The following is a 19613-nucleotide window of genomic DNA, read 5'->3' on the forward strand; positions in this document are numbered from 1 at the left end:
GGAACAAGGGGAGGCAGAGACAGAGTAACACCCTGTGAAGGTCATTAACATAATTATAAAAGTTGATTTTAGAAGGAAGGAGGCCATGGATAACTTACATAAGAAGCTTACCAGAGTCACGGTGCCTGTATCTATGAGTTATGTCCCTTGTTTATCAGGATGGATTTTAATGGTAGATTTCATGTAAATTAGATACAACCCCTTTAAGTTTTGTATACATTATGAGCTAATAAAGTCAGTGCCTGTATAGTCGGTGTTAAAAGTGACACCTGGAAACGGAAAATACGCTTAAAGCGGTAGTCACTTCCCTTCCCCCGCGGCCCAAGCGCAGTGATACGAATTCTAATATTCAGCAGGGGGCAGCAGTGAGCACAGGAGAAAGCTCCTCCTAAGGCAATATAAAAATAATTGTGTTGCATCCTGAAGCATGATGGGAGTAATCGTCTAAGTAAAAAAAAAAAAAATAATAAATTTAAAAAAAATAAAAAAAAATAGAAAACTTTGCATTTATGGATTTCTACAGATCCAAAACGGACGATTGTCTCAGCAGGTCTCTAACTGTGCAAACTGAGAACATATGGAGAGCGATGGTGTAAAACTCATCTGCCCCCTGCCGCGACCTCTCGCTAGTAGCCGTCACATCAGTCTAGTTTTTCAGTTTCCAAGAATTGCAGAAGAATTTATCAAGTTTCCAACCAGCAGTCAGATGTTCTCCGAGGAAACCGATTCTGGCTTCGAGCTGCTGCTATAAAATTCCCAGATCCTGGACCTTGCACTTACAATCTGACTAGCATTACCAGCATCACTAGTATTACTAGCATTAGCGTACGACCAGGTTACTAGTATTAGTGTACGACCAGGTTACTAGTATTAGTGTACGACCAGGTTACTAGTATTAGTGTACGACCAGGTTACTAGTATTAGTGTACGACCAGGTTACTAGTATTAGTGTACGACCAGGTTACTAGTATTAGTGTACGACCAGGTTACTAGTATTAGTGTACGACCAGGTTACTAGTATTAGTGTACGACCAGGTTACTAGTATTAGCATACGACCAGGTTACTAGTATTAGTATACGACCGTGTTACTAGTATTAGTATACGACCGTGTTACTAGTATTAGTATACGACCGTGTTACTAGTATTAGTATACGACCGTGTTACTAGTATTAGTATACGACCGTGTTACTAGTATTAGTATACGACCGTGTTACTAGTATTAGTATACGACCGTGTTACTAGTATTAGTATACGACCGTGTTACTAGTATTAGTATACGACCGTGTTACTAGTATTAGTATACGACCGTGTTACTAGTATTAGTATACGACCGTGTTACTAGTATTAGTATACGACCGTGTTACTAGTATTAGTGTACGACCGTGTTACTAGTATTAGTGTACGACCGGGTTACTAGCATTAGTGTACGACCAGGTTACTAGCATTAGTATACGACCAGGTTACTAGCATTAGTATACGACCAGGTTACTAGTATTAGTATACGACCAGGTTACTAGTATTAGTATACGACCAGGTTACTAGTATTAGTATACGACCAGGTTACTAGCATTAGTATACGACCGTGTTACTAGTATTAGTGTACGACCAGGTTACTAGTATTAGTATACGACCAGGTTACTAGTATTAGTATACGACCAGGTTACTAGTATTAGCATACGACCGTGTTACTGGTATTAGTATACGACCAGGTTACTAGTATTAGCATACGACCAGGTTACTAGTATTAGTATACGACCATGTTACTAGTATTAGTATACGACTATGTTACTAGTATTAGTATACGACCGTGTTACTAGTATTAGTATACGACCATGTTACTGGTATTAGTATAGGACCATGTTACTGGTATTAGTATACGACCAGGTTACTAGTATTAGTATACGACCATGTTACTAGTATTAGTATACGACTATGTTACTAGTATTAGTATACGACCGTGTTACTAGTATTAGTATACGACCATGTTACTAGTATTAGTATAGGACCATGTTACTGGTATTAGTATACGACCAGGTTACTAGTATTAGTATACGACCAGGTTACTAGTATTAGTGTACGACCGTGTTACTAGTATTAGTATACGACCATGTTACTAGTATTAGTATACGACTATGTTACTAGTATTAGTATACGACCAGGTTACTAGCATTAGTATACGACCATGTTACTAGTATTAGTATACGACCATGTTACTAGTATTAGTATACGACCATGTTACTAGTATTAGTATACGACCATGTTACTAGTATTAGTATACGACTATGTTACTAGTATTAGTATACGACCGTGTTACTAGTATTAGTATACGACCAGGTTACTAGTATTAGTATACGACCATGTTACTAGTATTAGTATACGACTATGTTACTAGTATTAGTATACGACCGTGTTACTAGTATTAGTATACGACCATGTTACTAGTATTAGTATACGACTATGTTACTAGTATTAGTATACGACTATGTTACTAGTATTAGTATACGACCAGGTTACTAGTATTAGTGTACGACCAGGTTACTAGCATTAGTATACGACCAGGTTACTAGTATTAGTATACGACCAGGTTACTAGCATTAGTATACGACCGTGTTACTAGTATTAGTATACGACCATGTTACTAGTATTAGTATACGACTATGTTACTAGCATTAGTAAACTACCAGCCCCTCAGGTGGGGTATGAAATGTCCTTTCTAGAATTTCCTCTATAATGTGAAATCTCACCAGGCTACCTGTAAAAAAAAAAAGTTTCCCCCAAAGTCATGTGAAATTGAGCAGAGAAGAGTCATATTTTGCCTGAATTAAGTCAAGTTTAGTGGCTGCAGGGGGAGTGTCACTTCAGTTGCCTGTATCTCATGTTGTATAGCATCTAGAAACACGCTGCTGGTGTCATATTAAAGAGAAGTATCTCATCTTTCTGTTCTGTGAGCTACAGAACTAGACATTAAGGCAAATAAAATAATAGGCAGGAAGTGTATATTTATTGTTGCTTGTATTGTGTTACTTTGTGATGTGAATTACATAAATGATATGGATTATATATATTTTGGACTATGTCCCACTATTTTCTCAGACCTTATGAAACAGCCATTCCGAAGTGCGAAATGCGTTGTCTTTAGTGTGGACCAGTTTTATACCTTCAATAAACTGAATTTTGGGAAGATTTTGGAGTGGAATTGCAGCATCAATCGTCATTTTTAAGGGATTAGGGATTTAATGATCCCATTTGTCATGTTTACATGATATATATTCCCCAACCTGTCTTTGTGCCCGTATTCTCGGTTCTGTAGCTCACAAAGCCATAAACATGGGATCGGGAAGATGAGATTTGTATCTTTAATATGACACAAAAAGCTTCTAGGTGCTATAGAGCAGAAGATACAGGCTACTGATGTGAAACTACCTCTGCAACCACTAAACTTGACTCATCTCACGTCTAAATGAGGTGAGAAGAGTCATATTTGCCCAATTTCGTTGAGAGATTCTTCATAGGTAAACAAGTGAGTTTAGAAAGGACATTTCATCCCCTAACTGATGGGGGTAGTAGTTAAATGGGGTAAAATCTGGTAACAAGTTCCCTTTAGAAAAAAAACATTTTGACTTAAATACAGAAGTGTCGGGAACATCAGGGGACATTGGGTGTCACTTCATAAGAATGTGAGAGCTCCTGACGAGTTAGTAGATAAAACAAGAAATTCTATGAATTTTTGTAAATTTGGGAAGGGAATTGGCCCCTTGTATACTACCATTCAGTAGACCGAGAAAGATGCATTGGTCCAATATATCACCCAGCTTTCCTAGAATCCTCAGAGGCAATGTTGCTTATCTATATGAGGAGATAGGAATGTGATCTCATCCTGCAGGAAAGCTGGAAACACTTGCCTCGGTTATCACCCAGCTTTCAAATTTTCTTAGCTATATGATAATTGAGGAGCAGGGAATTGTAATGTCATCACCCAGCTTTCCCATGTCCATGACCAGTACAAGGAGTCACAAAAGCAGCCAAAATAAGAGTAAAAGTTCTTTCAAAAGGGAAAACTTTCCCCTCAAAACACATTCATCACAGAATAAAGCAAAGCTGAATCTGAGGCCACAATGGAAGCTGGGGCCGAGGGCTGGGGGCAAGGCCGGGGGCTGAGGGCTGGGGGCCGGGGCCGAGGGCTGGGGGCAAGGCCGGGGGCTGAGGGCTGGGGCCGAGGGCTGGGGGCCGGGGCTGGAGGCTGGGGGCCAGGCCGGTGCCGAGGGCTGGGGGCCAGGCCGGGGCCGAGGGCTGGGGGCCAGGCCGGGGCCGAGGGCTGGGGGCCAGGCCGGGGCCGAGGGCCAGGCCGGGGCCGAGGGCTGGGGGCAAGGCCGGGGCCGAGGGCTGGGGGCAAGGCCGGGGCTGAGGGCCGGGGCCTGGAGGCCGGGGCCTGGAGGCCGGGCCGGGCTTTGGCTGATTTAGGACGTTCCATTCAGTGTCGGAGCAGGAATACGACTCTGTGGGATCCCGGGATCTCCAGCCAAGAAGCCAGATGGGAAGTCAAGCGATTCCTTGGGAGGAGGCTACAAGTTTCTCGCGTCGTCAGGAGATATTGAAGGAATGTGCGGAATCATGTAACGATTATACGAGGAATATTATAATCGTCATCAGATGAGGGGAAAATCACTTGTGCCGAGCGTGAGATGAAGGATGGGGAATGTGAACCGTCAAATCGAGATCGGAGTAATGGATTTGTGTCCCTAATGAAAGACACATTGCTGCTGGCTCTAAATATGTCAAAAAATAACGAAAGAAATAACATGTAAAATATATCTAGTGGCTGACAACACAGAACAATAGCTACAACTACAGGAAAACTGTTTGTTACCAATCAACCAACCAGAACGCAGCTATCGTCTTTCAAGAGACGGGTAGAAAATGAAAGCTGCGCTGTGATTGGTTGTTAGGGACAACAATGGCAGCTCTTCTTTTAGACAGTTACTGTAGATTTATAAAAAATGTATATAACACACAATAACACTCTCAGCTCTGCTAACTCACCTATAACACACAGAGTCAGCTCTGCTATATGCCCCCTCTCGGATAAAGACCTTATCAATCTGTAGCTTGTAGAGTAAGTATCTGCACACTGCTGCTCGCTGGCAGGAAGTGCCTGTGTCTGAGCTGGCAGGGGGAGGAGCAGGAGGCAGAGAGCACTGCAGCGTGCAGACAGGAGAAGCTATTCATGAGAAGAATCTGCATAATCCCGCATAACATTGCATATAAAATCTGGTGAGACGCTAAGAATTCATTATTTTACTGATTTCTCAAGCAAATTGAAAAGTTAGAAGTTTTTCAGGATGAGTAAAACCCGTCTTTTTATTTCAACAAATACCTCTGAGGTGGTCAGCACTGGGGTGGGTGTACGATCTACAGCAGTTGCGTTTTCAACCTCCGGTGTGGTTTGCGCAGGTTCTAGCGGCATTGTCTCGCTGCTGCCTTTTTGTTGCAATGACGCTTTACATTCTGTGACAACTAAATACAAGGGAAATAAGAGTTAGAGAAGAAAGGGTCCATAGAAAGACCTACTACACAGGTCACATACTCGATAGCTTATCATAACGATATGAAACCCCCCTAGGAACAACAATGGACCAGCCCATGGACTGCCTGATCCTGCCCACAAGCCAGCCATACCACCCAATTAAGGGGGGGGGGACTTTAATAACCATGTTTTGATTCCAACGGGTAAAGAGGAATTCCCGATTGTAGGGTAACTGGCCTACAGGTGACAGGTGACAGCTCCCCTTTTAGGATAATAGCTGCGCCCCTCAGTTACACCCTATGAGGCTTTTGTGATTTGTGTCTATAAAACTTATTATATAAAATTTTTGCAGCTAAATCCTTATGTTTTTTTATTATGTTGTACTGATCTAGATCCAAGGCGCCGCTCAGCCAAGAACCATTCCAGGTCCTGGCAGGCGAAACTCTATAACATTCTTAAGGATCCTTATCTCTCCTCTAATATTCATATAAACTCCAAAGATGCTGCAGATTTATAGATCTCTCTATCGGACCTTATTACATCGGAATGTCAACTCCCAAACCAAATGCCCACCTTACCCGGGGTCATTGCCCCTAAAATAATCATTACAATATAAAAGGCATTGGCCGGTCTATAGCTACATGAGGACAGCACCAAGGAGTGATCCCCCGCCTCCCCCCGAGAATATCATGCCGGGGCCGGGGTGGATCAGTAATTGGTCCATCAGTTGTGTTGGGGTTTATATGCACATGGCCTTCTACAAATTTATAAAATGTTGCATATTTATATTTGCACAAAATGAAGACCAGTTTTGCATTGTCACACCATTGTTTTTGTTGTCCCATTGTGCATTGTATTAGGTGGCAGTCATCACAGCACAAATCACAGGCCTCAGCAGTCACCTCCACGCTGCAGATGGCTGGTAATAACCGTCCCACACTGGAGGGCGCTCTAACAGTATAGATCCCAGTATCCAGTGGAGATGCTTCCCATTGAGTCTCTTCCATGTCTCCCCACCAATTTGTACACTACATGCCGAGTTATGTACACCACTATTTCCTCAAGGGATCAATGAAGCTTTATTGTATTGTATTGTATTGTATTGTATTGTATTGTATTGTATGCTCTACAACTCCGAATCCCACCACTATCTGCCGTCTATCCATGACATCCCCCCTAGTGCTTGACTATGCATGTGAGGGGCCTGGCCTGATCTTCCCCTGCCCTGGCCTCATCAGGCTCCTGACCCATTTTTGGTTGACCCCCTGGTGCTTTGCCGTGACATCTCTTGACTCCCCTGTGGGTGAGATACCACCTGACACAGGTCTCCTATAACCTGGGAGAAGACCAGATCCACTTACAGAGGTTAAAGAGACTGAGTAGCCACAAGTATATTCCAATGGCTAAGAGGGTCCACTCCCTCGGCCCCCTCTCAGAGGTAGTGAACCCCTTACAGTTTTGATACAATGACTTAACCATGGAATAGATGACCTATCAGTTACAATTTTGTCTACTTTCTACCATCTTTTGTTGCAATATTCCTTGTTATGCATTTACCCTCTTCTTCACCCTGCGCCAATCTAATATTTCCTGACAATTAAGAAGCGCAACCTGACCAGGTGCCTGGAGACAGAGTCCTTCTGTAGACGGACAAATCTGCCTCCCCCGCCAGGTAAGCCCCACCCCCAGACATCTCCGCCCCCGCCAGGTAAGCCCCCGCCCCCAGACATCTCCGCCCCCGCCAGGTAAGCCCCCGCCCCCAGACATCTCCGCCCCCGCCAGGTAAGCCCCCGCCGCCAGACATCTCCGCCCCCGCCAGGTAAGCCCCCGCCCCCAGACATCTCCGCCCCCGCCAGGTAAGCCCCCGCCCCCAGACATCTCCGCCCCCGCCAGGTAAGCCCCCGCCGCCAGACATCTCCGCCCCCGCCAGGTAAGCCCCCGCCCCCAGACATCTCCGCCCCCGCCAGGTAAGCCCCCGCCCCCAGACATCTCCGCCCCCGCCAGGTAAGCCCCCGCCGCCAGACATCTCCGCCCCCGCCAGGTAAGCCCCCGCCCCCAGACATCTCCGCCCCCGCCAGGTAAGCCCCCGCCGCCAGACATCTCCGCCCCCGCCAGGTAAGCCCCCGCCGCCAGACATCTCCGCCCCCGCCAGGTAAGCCCCCGCCGCCAGACATCTCCGCCCCCGCCAGGTAAGTGATCCCCGCCGCCAGACATCTCCGCCCCCGCCAGGTAAGCCCCCGCCACCAGACATCTCCGCCCCCGCCAGGTAAGTGATCCCCGCCGCCAGACATCTCCGCCCCCGCCAGGTAAGTGATCCCCGCCGCCAGACATCTCCGCCCCCGCCAGGTAAGCCCCCGCCGCCAGACATCTCCGCCCCCGCCAGGTAAGCCCCCGCCGCCAGACATCTCCGCCCCCGCCAGGTAAGGCCCCCCACCCCCAGACATCTCCGCCCCCGCCAGGTAAGGCCCCCCACCCCCAGACATCTCCGCCCCCGCCAGGTAAGCCCCCGCCGCCAGACATCTCCGCCCCCGCCAGGTAAGCCCCCGCCGCCAGACATCTCCGCCCCCGCCAGGTAAGTGATCCCCGCCGCCAGACAAGTCCCCGCCGCCAGACATCTCCGCCCCCGCCAGGTAAGTGATCCCCGCCGCCAGACATCTCCGCCCCCGCCAGGTAAGCCCCCGCCGCCAGACATCTCCGTCCCCGCCAGGTAAGCCCCCACCTCCAGACATCTCCGCCCCCGCCAGGTAAGCCCCCACCGCCCAATATCTGTCGCCCCCACTAGGTCAGCCCCCCCCTGCTAGACATCTACCACCCCCGCCAGGTAAGCCCCCACTGCCAGACATCTCAAACACCCCCCATCCCCCGCATCTAGAGCAGAAATTTTCTAAGACACATAAGAAGTCACAGATAACATAATCGCCGTGTTCTGTCCTTTGTGCTCTCGCCCCCCAAATGAAAGTGGCGTTTGGACAAATTGCTGCAGGTCCCATTGAGCGCTGTGCACCAAGCCTGTAATCACCAGCACATGATCTCCATGATTACCTCCAGACCCCCGACCCCATCCAAAATCTGACACCGCACTGGAGACCGGGTCCAGGATGTAAGCGGGGTGCCCTCTCACACATCCTCCTGTTCACACCCCAAAGCATCGGGTCTGGTCCAGGGACAACAGGGGGTCACAATTATACTGTATGGAATATGCTGCAGCAATCCAAATGCAAACATCTGCATCGTCTCTCTGCCCGAGCGAAGGAATGAAGATCCACGGGAATACGTCTGACCAGGACTCCACAAGGGACTACACAGGGACCGTCTGTTCTATTGCTCCCTGTTATCAGCCACTTGAGGTTGCAGCAGACACTGAAATCTGGAACAAATTCAATGACGATTTGCATTTAATGCATTTCTTTCAAATTTGCCAATGGCTTATCTGACACTTGTAAGCACCTTATAGGGGTCCTCCAGGACTTTTACGAGGTGATCACCATAAGATCAGTGATGGTGCTACATCCCTCCAGTAGAAGCTTGAAGAGGTCACAGATGAGCGCTGAATTCTCTATACCAATTACAAATAACAGCACCTTAGAGTTGTATAGTGGCCATGTTGGGTATTGCAATTCAGCCCAATTGATTCCAATGGGATCTAGCAGCAGCATGGCCACGAGATGTTTGATCCGGAACGAAACCTCGACTATTTGTTTTTTGCATTGTGAACCAAACACATTGAGAATGCTGTAGCTACACTGATGCAGAAACAAATCTTGTTTCATCACTGATCCCAGTGGTTTTGCTAAAAATAAATAAATAAATAAAATTCAGGACCTTCGGAAAGCTGGGTGCAGGCTGGCTGCCACACATAAACACATTACAGGGAGCTTCCTGAACTGTCCAGACAAGACTAATCAACCTGAGCTGGATGACTCATACACAGCAGCTGGGGGATGGTGCAGGGATTGATTACTTCTGCCTGTCAGGCACAACACACTGAATACATCATTCTATGAAGAAGTGCTTAAATGGGGTAAGAGAAGAAGCGCTGGAGCTGCCACAGGAGCGACAGAGCCTCATTATCATCATTTTATAATTAAAAAAAACACTCAGTTCAGGGATTAAACAAGATATGTTTCTGCACCAGTGTAGTTACAGCTTTCTCATGGCTCATAATGCATAAAAGCAAATGGTAGATTTCCTTTAATCGGAGGGAGTGCTGGGGGTTAGACCCCTAACGGATCAATATAAAATCATGAAGAATCCCTTTAATGTGACAATTGAATGGCTTGTCAGGAATAAAACACTACATGGAATATGGGAAAGAGAGGAAGAGGATGAGAGAGGGAAGACGCAGGCACATACAAAGGCTGCTGGAGTTAACAGTAAGTTTCTATTTCACCCCAAGTGCTTTACTCCCATCAGTCATTCTCTATAATCTCCTACATGTTCTTCCCAATTCTTCCGAATTATGGAGCAGATTCTCCTCTACCCTCTGTGTGTGTAGTGTATGGGAGACATCATAGCAGCCGGTCTCCAGCCACCAGTAATGTATCCTGGAGAGGGGAAAACTGCTGTAAAACCAGACTACAACTCCTATCATAGCCATGAACACACACTAGACTACGGATTTATCAAAAGTTTATTGCAGCATTGACCCCGGATCCCTAATATGGGACCTTGCTTTTGTTTGCTTTGCTTTTGGATAATGATGCAGTGTTCGTATTGGCCACTAGATGTCAGACTGCACTTCAGAAATGCATGTCATTTTACAGCATGCTGCAAAAGCATCACCCATCATCTCATTGTTGATCCTGTGGAGCTGCACTTCTGCTGCATTTTTAGTGTATTGGAATCGGTCATTAATTTTGTCATTAACTTAAAATGACTGTATAATAATTTTGTGTAAAACCGCTGTTAATCTGGATATGAATCTGTAGCTTTTGCAGAGTTGAAGCTGAGGCTTTCGTACACTGGAGAAATCTGCCGCTTCGGTCTGCAAACCTTTTCTAATTTTTTATGCTTCAAGAGCAATCAATGCCTTGCTGCTCTGACATGGGGAGATACAAAGGGTCACTCCCTGTATGCGTTCAGGGCTCACACGCAACCCAGGCTGGAGGCTTACATCAAGGCTCTCTGCTATGTGGCCGAGGTCCTGAACATTGGTAAATGGAAAATCCGCAGAAATAAAATATAGTAAAAAATTAAAAGGAAAAAAAAAAAAGATAAACGGGAAAATCCTGCCATCTAGTGGCAACTTTTTGGTATTGCATCATTTTCTTAAATATTCATTTAAGCCAAAGAAAATAAATCATCGTATTTTACTACGAAAAGTGGACAGCACCTTTAAAGTGGGAGCCAAGACAGGTACCTGAAAGAGGTTATGGTTCATGGAGGACAGTTTTTCATCAATTTAAAGGACACCTACCAACAGGATGAAAGACAATATGCAAATGAGCCTTATGGGCTTGGGGCTCCATTAACAGCTATGGAGCCTGGAGCTCATTTGCATAAAGTCCTTCATCCTCGTGGTAGATGCCCTTTAAGGATTTGAAGGGAAAGGTCACCAAATTTACCCCGCTGAACTCCCAACCTCCTCAGGAAGGGTATGAAATATCCTTTCTAGAACCCCCTCTGTTATGTGAAATCTCACCCATTTTCCTATAAAAAAAAAAACAAACAAAAAACACCTCCAAAGTCATGTGACAATGAGCAGAGAAGAGTCATATTTTGCTCAGGGTTAGAGGCTGGAAAGGGAGCATCACTTTAGAGGCCTGTATCTTGGGCTCTATAGCATATAACAATGATTCATGATCCACATCGGGCTTTTGGTTCTGTGAGATGTAGGCAGGTAAAGTCATAGTTGGGAATGTGAGCTGCAGATAAAGATCCAATTCCATACTATGTACTTACCTCCATGTAGCTCAGGTTCTGTATATTACAATGTCCACAATGTGATACAATCAGTCGAATGAGATTTGCATCTTTAATATGATACCAGAACCATGGTTCTAAGTGCTATAAATCCCAATATATGGACAATATAGAAAGTGAACCCCTCCCCAGCCTCTTAGCCTGACTCATCTTTGGTAAAGGTTAAGCGTCACTTTAGATGCCTAGATCTCGGGTATCCTTAACAGCTAGAACCATGGTTCTGGTATAAGATTAAAGATCGTAATCTCATCTTTACAACTGCATCAGAGGTTACTATGGCCTACAGAACAGGGGATACAGGCAGTTAAAGAGACAGGCGGGAATTGGACCTTTATCTGCAGCACACATTCCCAGCTAATAATTTTATCTATGTCTCAAATTTAGAATCACAAACCTGATCCGAAAGATAAAATTCTCTACTTTAATCCAATACCAGAACCATGGATCTAGCTGCTATAGAACCCAAGATCTAGACATCTAAAGTGATGCTTCCCCCTCCATCCTCAGAGCTTTACCCATTTCAGACAAAAGATGACTCGTCTCTGCTCATTTGCTTAGGACTTTAGAATTTAATCATTAAAGGAACACTCCCCGTCACTACTGATTATTGGATTATACTTTGCGGAAGGAGCAGGACTCCAGTTTCTTGGAATACAATGAAAAGGAGTCCTGCACCATGTATTATTCAATGAATTAGCTTTGTCTGGAGTGTTCCTTTAAGCATGATCAGTCTAAACACCCGGTGCCCTGCTCTCTCCGCCAGGAGTCTCTGTCCATTTCTTCTCCTTCCCCATTGGGTTAGTCCCAATTTGTCCACTGACATCTGCCATGAAGCCAAAGTCACAGACACGCCCCCTTCATGGAGCACGAATAGGATAAAAGGGGCGTGTCTGTGACTCCCTGGTTGCTTCCCTGATGAAGCCATATGCGAAGATACCCCATGGAGGAGGCGAATAATCAGAGGTTCCCAGAGCAATTTGATGGGCTCTAGCTGCACTGACTATTCCTGCCTCATACCGGGTGGAGTGTCCCTTTAAATCCTCTGACACTAGACTACATTCCGCTCATTAGGAGCACAATTTGGGCAGTAGAAAGCTACAGCGCCACTGATAGCAACCTGGGGCTGATAGTCTCCGGCAAGTTAAGGGTTAACAGTAGAGATGAGCGAACATGCTCGTCCGAGCTTGATGCTCGGTCGAGCATTAGCGTACTCGAAACTGCTCGTTGCTCGGACGAATACTTCGCCCGCTCGAGAAAATGGCAGCTCCCGCCGTTTTGCTTTTTGGCGGCCAGAAACAGAGCCAATCACAAGCCAGGAGACTCTGCACTCCACTCAGCATGACGTGGTACCCTTACACGTGGATAGCAGTGGTTGGCTGGCCAGATCAGGTGACCCTGGGATAGACTAGCCGCTGGCCGCGCTGCTCGGATCATTCTGTGTCTGGATGCCGCTAGGGAGAGAGCTGCTGCTGGTCAGGGAAAGCGTTAGGGTGTTCTATTAGCTTACTGTTAGGCAGGAGTGATTCTCAAAGAACCCAACAGCCCTTCTTAGGGCTACAATAACGTTCTACTTTTTTTTTTTTTTATTTGCAGCTAGTACCATTTTGTGAGGAATTAGCAGGGGGACTTGCTACCGTTGTGTTTAGCTCTTAGTGGCGCACATATCCATAGCAAAGGCCGAAGTGGGAAAATTCAGTAGGGGTTGGATTTCAATTAGGCACAGTCTGCCATTTGTCCTTTTTTATTTTACGTTTATTTTGTTTAATAACTCAGTGTCATCTCATCTGGCATAGTAGTGTGCTTTCATACTTGGCTAGAAAATAGCCATAGGAGAATCCAAACAGCTTACTTACGCCTACAGTAGCGTTCTATATATTTGATTTCTGGTTGATCTGCTGGTGGCTGTACTTTCTGCAGTGCATGTACTTGCCAATTGTGAGCAATTTGTAGTGAGACTTGCGACCGCTGTGTTCTGCGCTTAGTGGCGCACATATCCATAGCAAAGACCGAAGTGGGAAAATTTAGTAGGGGTTGGATTTCAATTAGGCAATAACTCAGTGTCATCTCATCTGGCATAGTAGTGTGCTTTCATACTTGGCTAGAAAATAGCCATAGCAATAGGATAGCATCGTTTGTTTTTAAAAACTCAAAAACACAAAAAAAAACAAAAAACACAAAAAAAAGTTAAAAAAAAATTAAAGTTATAACTCTCATTTTAAAAATGTTTAACCCGAGGGCTAGGGGTAGAGGACGAGGGCGGGGACGTGGGCGTCCAACTACTGCAGGGGTCAGAGGCCGTGGTCCTGGCCGGGGTGAGACACCACCTGCTGATGAGGGAGCAGGGGAACGCCGCAGAGCTACACTCCCTAGGTTCATGTCTGAAGTTACTGGGACTCGTGGTAGAGCACTGTTGAGGCCAGAACAGTGCGAACAGGTGATGTCGTGGATTGCTGACAATGCTTCGAGCAATTTGTCCACCAGTCAGTCTTCCACGCAGTCCACCCATGTCACCGAAATCGCCACTCCTCCAGCTCCTGCACCTCAGCCTCCTCCCCCCCAGTCTGCCCCCTCCAAGGAAAATTTGGCATTTGAACCGGCATACTCTGCGGAACTGTTTTCTGGACCCTTCCCACAGTCACAAACCACTTGTCCGGTTGCTGCTGAGCAATTTTCCGATGCCCAGGTTTTCCACCAGTCGCAGTCTGTGGGTGATGATGACCTTCTTGACGTAGTGGAAGTGTGTAAAGAGGTGTCCGACGATGAGGAGACACGGTTGTCAGACAGTGGGGAAGTTGTTGTCAGGGCAGGAAGTCCGAGGGGGGAGCAGACTGAGGGATCGGAGGATGATGAGGTGACAGACCCAAGCTGGGTTGAGAGGCCGGGTGAACACAGTGCTTCTGAGACGGAGGAGAGTCCTCGACCAGAACAGGTTGGAAGAGGCAGTGGTGGGGCCAGACGGAGAGGCAGGGCCAGAGCTGGTGCATCAGCGCCAAATGTGTCAACTAGTGAAGCTCCCGAGGCGAGGGCTCTTGCGGCGAGGGCTAGATCTTCAGAAGTCGAGGTTCTTTAAGGAAACACCGGATGACCGACGGACTGTGGTGTGCAACATTTGCCAAACCAGGCTCAGCAGGGGTTCCACCACTACTAGCTTAACTACCACCAGTATGCGCAGGCATATGAATGCTAAGCACCCCACTCAGTGGCAACAAGCCCGTTCACCTCCGGCCGTGCACACCACTGCTCCTTCCCCTGTGTCAGCTGATAGTCAGCCCCCTGCCCAGGACCCTGCCACAAAAACCCCATCGTCGCCTCCACGATCCTCCACAGCATCCACCAGCGTTCAGCTCTCCATACCCCAGACGCTGGAGCGGAAACGCAAATATAGTGCAACCCACCCGCACGCCCAAGCCCTTAATGTGCACATCTCCAGATTGCTTAGCCTGGAGATGCTGCCCTATAGGCTAGTAGAGACCGAGGCCTTTCGCAACCTCATGGCGGCGGCCGCCCCTCGGTATTCGGTCCCCAGCCGCCACTACTTTTCCCGATGTGCCGTCCCAGCCCTGCACCAGCACGTGTCAGACAACATCATCCGTGCCCTGACCAACGCCGTTTCTGACAAGGTCCACCTGACCACGGACACGTGGACGAGTGCTGCCGGGCAGGGCCACTATATATCGCTGACGGCACATTGGGTTAACTTGGTGGAGGCTGGGACCGAGTCTGACCCTGGGGCTGGTCATATACTGCCGACGCCGAGGATTGCGGGGCCTACCTCGGTCCAGGTGTTTCAGGCCTACTATGCCTCCTCCTCCTCCCACCCCTCCTCCACCTCCTCCTCCTCCGAATTACCATCCGTGGGCATGGCGCCATCAGTCGGTAGCTCTAGGCACAGCAGCAGTGCCGTCGCTAAGCGACAGCAGGCGGTGCTCAAACTGCTGAGCCTAGGCGATAAAAGGCACACCGCCCAAGAGCTATTACAGGGCATCACGGCGCAGACTGATCTGTGGCTGGCACCGATGAAACTGAAGCCAGGCATGGTTGTGTGTGACAACGGCCGTAACCTGGTGGCGGCTCTGCAACTCGGCAGACTGACACATGTGCCATGCCTGGCCCATGTGTTAAATCTGATAGTGCAGCGTTTCCTCAAGACATACCCCAATCTGTCTGATTTGCTCACGAAGGTGCGCCGCATCTGTGCGCATTTCAGGAAGTCCAGCCCAGATGCTGCCACTCTCAGGGCAGCGCAGCGCCGCCTCCAACTGCCCGCTCACCGACTGTTGTGCGACGTGCCCACGAGGTGGAATTCAACACTGACCATGTTATCCAGAGTTTACCAGCAGCGCCGAGCGATTGTAGACTGCCAGATGTCAACTTCCACCAGAACTGGTAGTCAGGTCAGTCAGCTTCCTCAAGTCTACAATGAGGAGTGGACGTGGATGTCTGATATCTGTCAGGTGCTGAGTAACTTTGAGGAGTCAACACAGATGGTCAGTGGCGATGCCGCCATCATCAGCCTCACCATCCCGCTGCTTGGCCTGTTGAAAAACTCTCTGGTCAGCATGAAGTCGGAAGCTTTGCGCTCGTCACAAGAGACGGGGGAAGAATATTCCCTTGTTGATAGCCAAAGCACCCTCAGGTCTGTTTCTCAGCGCATATCGGAGGAGGTGGAGGAGGATGAGGAGGAAGAGGAGGAGAATGTTGGCGAGACACAAGAGGGGACCATTGTTGAGTCCTTCACTGTTCAGCGTGTATGGGCAGAAGAAGAGGAGTTGGAGGAGTTGGAGGAGGAGGAAATGGACAGTCAGGCCAGTGAGGGGAGTGAATTCTTACGCGTTGGTACTCTGGCGCATATGGCAGATTTCATGCTAGGCTGCCTATCCCGTGACCCTCGCGTTCAAAGAATTTATTCCAGCACCGATTACTGGGTGTTCACTCTCCTGGACCCACGGTACAAGCAAAATCTTTCCACTCTCATCCCTGCAGAGGAAAGGAGTGTGAGAATGCATGAATACCAGCAGGCCCTGGTGCACAAGCTGAAACAGTATTTCCCTTCTGACAGCGCTAGCGGCAGAGTGCGTAGTTCTGCGGGACAAGTAGCGAGGGAGAGTAGGCGAGCAGGCAGCTTGTCCAGCACTGGCAAGGGTACGCTTTACAAGGCTTTTGCCAGCTTTATGTCACCCCAGCAAGACACTGTCACCTGTCCCCAGTCTCGGCAGAGTAGGGCTGATCTTTACAGAAAGATGGTGAGGGAGTACGTAGCTGACCATACCATCGTCCTAAATGATCACACAGCTCCCTACAACTACTGGGTTTCAAAGCTGGACATGTGGCACGAACTGGCGCTGTACGCCTTGGAGGTTCTTGCCTGCCCTGCCGCTAGCGTCTTGTCCGAGCGGGTTTTCAGTGCAGCTGGTGGCATCATCACCGATAAGCGTACACGCCTGTCGACTGACAGCGCTGACAGGCTGACGCTTATTAAGATGAATAAAGCCTGGATTTCTCATAATTTCCAATCTCCACCAGGTGAAGGAAGCTCAACCTGAATAATTGATCCACTCCTCCTCCTCCTCATTTTCCTCCTTCTCCTCCTCTTTGTACAGTAAAGCAGAGGAAACTGGCTATTTTTTGACAGGGCCCACTGGCTCTAGCTATAGTACTTTATGCATTTAATTTTTCTGGAGGGCCACCTACCCGGTCCTCTGTTTTAAACAATTTTTGGGACTGCCACATACAGGCACTCAATCTATTCCATTTTACTGGAGGGCCACCTACCTGCTCCTCTGGTTTGAAAATTTTTTTGGACTGCCACATACAGGCACTCAATCTATTCCATTTTACTGGAGGGCCACCTACCTGCTCCTCTGGTTTGAAAACTTTTTTGGACTGCCACATACAGGCACTATCCAAATTAAATTGTCTCCATAGCAGCCTCCACACGTTGTCTCCATTGCTACCTCCAAAAGTCGTCCATATAGCTGCCTCCATACATCATCCCTTTATCAAACGAGGTGTGTCAGGCAGAAATTTGGGTTGTTTTCATGGATTCCACATCAAAGTTGTTAACTTTGTCGCCACCCTGCTGTGTTATCCACAAAATATACTGGCAAACTTTTATCATTTACCGATATTATTTCAGCGCTTCTTGCGCATCTGTTTACATTCCCCTCACCCGCCATATCCCAAACTTATAAGAACGCTACTACACTTAACTTGGTGCAGGCTGGGACTGAGTCTGACCCTGGGGCTGGTCATATACTGCCGACACCAAGGATTGCGGGGCCTACCTCGGTCCAGGTCTCAAAGGCCTACTATACCTCCTCCCACCCCTCCTCCACCTCCTCCTCCTCCGAATTACCATCCGTGGGCATGGCGCCATCAGTCGGTAGCTCTAGGCACAGCAGCAGTGCCGTCGCTAAGCGACAGCAGGCGGTGCTCAAACTGCTGAGCCTAGGCGATAAAAGGCACACCGCCCAAGAGCTATTACAGGGCATTCCACATCAAACTTGTTAACTTTGTCGCCACCCTGCTGTGTTATCCACAAAATATACTGGCAAACTTTTATCATTTACCGATATTATTTCAGCGCTTCTTGCGCATCTGTTTACATTCCCCTCACCCGGCATATCCTAAACTTATAAGAACGCTACTACACTTGATCTTATACAAAAGGTTCTTAGAAGTGCTGTTTGGGGAGTAGCCTAGAGACAGGGGCTTGGATTGGCGAAAGCTCGCCTGGCAGCGGAGCGCCAGCTCCATCCCAAGATCCAACTAACATAGTTTTAACTGCAGCACCTTTAATCTACTACTAGTTCACTGCCTCCATACATGGTCCCCTTATCAAACGAGCTGTGTCAGGCAGAATTTTGGGTTGTTTTCATGGCTTCCATGTTAACTTTGTCGCCACCCTGCTGTGTAATCCACAAAATATACTGGCAAACTTTTATCATTTACCGATATTATTTCAGCGCTTCTTGCGCATCTGTTTACATTCCCCTCACCCGCCATATCCTAAACTTATAAGAACGCTACTACACTTGATCTTATACAAAAGGTTCTTAGAAGTGCTGTTTGGGGAGTAGCCTAGAGACAGGGGCTTGGATTGGCGAAAGCTCGCCTGGCAGCGGAGCGCCAGCTCCATCCCAAGATCCAACTAACATAGTTTTAACTGCAGCACCTTTAATCTACTACTAGTTCACTGCCTCCATACATGGTCCCCTTATCAAACGAGCTGTGTCAGGCAGAATTTTGGGTTGTTTTCATGGCTTCCATGTTAACTTTGTCGCCACCCTGCTGTGTAATCCACAAAATATACTGGCAAACTTTTATCATGTACCGATATTATTTGAGCGCTTCTTGCTCACCTCCTTTGGTTCCTCTCTGCCACCCATTGGTTTGAAGCCTGAGTCCATTTAGGGTATGTCGCCATGAGACTCTCTAGCCTGCCACTGCTGCCGCTGCCTCTGCATGCCGTCCCCTATAGTGTCAGGGTCAATTATTGGATGTTTTAGATGCTATCTAGCTTCATTCTGTCACTCTGTCATGGCCATGCTGTTGCCCATAATTTTGGCATAATGGTGCGTTTAAGCAGCCTCAGAGGCATCCATGCATGCTGCCCCTGCTGTTTCCTGTCCATTTCCGTGGTGTTTCCATCCTTTTCTGAGGTTCCCAGGTGTTTGGCCAAGCTTCCCTGTGCAGAGCCTTGGTCCCCTTGAAAAATGCTCGAGTCTCCCATTGACTTCAATGGGGCTCGTTATTCGAGACGAGCACTCGAGCATCGGGAAAAGTTCGTCTCGAATAACGAGTACCCGAGCATTTTAGTGCTCGCTCATCTCTAGTTAACAGCAGCATTTTGGCTGCTCCCCTGGCGTAACCTATTATAACACCGTGATTCATGCGGCTGGAAACGGATGGCGATAAGATAATTAAAAGTTACTTGAAACATGGAAGGGCTAATTATATTAGTAACAGAAATGAATTCAGTGAGGATGGAATGAAATATAACAGCGCCGATTGCTTAATATTGATTGAGGAGCCATACACCCCGATACGGGGAAATATCCGCCATTCATCTTACTCATTGCTTTCAAAAGACGTAATGTAATATGTAACGATTATCTGTCCGAGCGGCGGATCTGCACAGCCGGAGAGGAAACCTGCGATGAACGC

At 47.6% G+C, this 19613-nt stretch overlaps 1 protein-coding gene across 6 annotated transcripts in view; it reads right to left on the reverse strand.

The window, feature by feature from the left end:
* The window catches only part of ZFYVE27 (zinc finger FYVE-type containing 27), an 88609-nt gene that overhangs the window by 51178 nt on the left and 17818 nt on the right, over window positions 1–19613 (reverse strand). For all 6 annotated transcript variants that reach the window (XM_072129614.1, XM_072129613.1, XM_072129615.1 and 3 more), the window contains exon 7: window positions 5376–5515. In XM_072129614.1, the coding sequence (XP_071985715.1) occupies window positions 5376–5515 (140 nt within the window). The remainder of the gene's footprint in view (window positions 1–5375; window positions 5516–19613) is intronic.

This window comes from Engystomops pustulosus, chromosome 11, assembly GCF_040894005.1.
Source record: "Engystomops pustulosus chromosome 11, aEngPut4.maternal, whole genome shotgun sequence".
NCBI classification, from domain to species: Eukaryota; Metazoa; Chordata; class Amphibia; order Anura; family Leptodactylidae; genus Engystomops; species Engystomops pustulosus.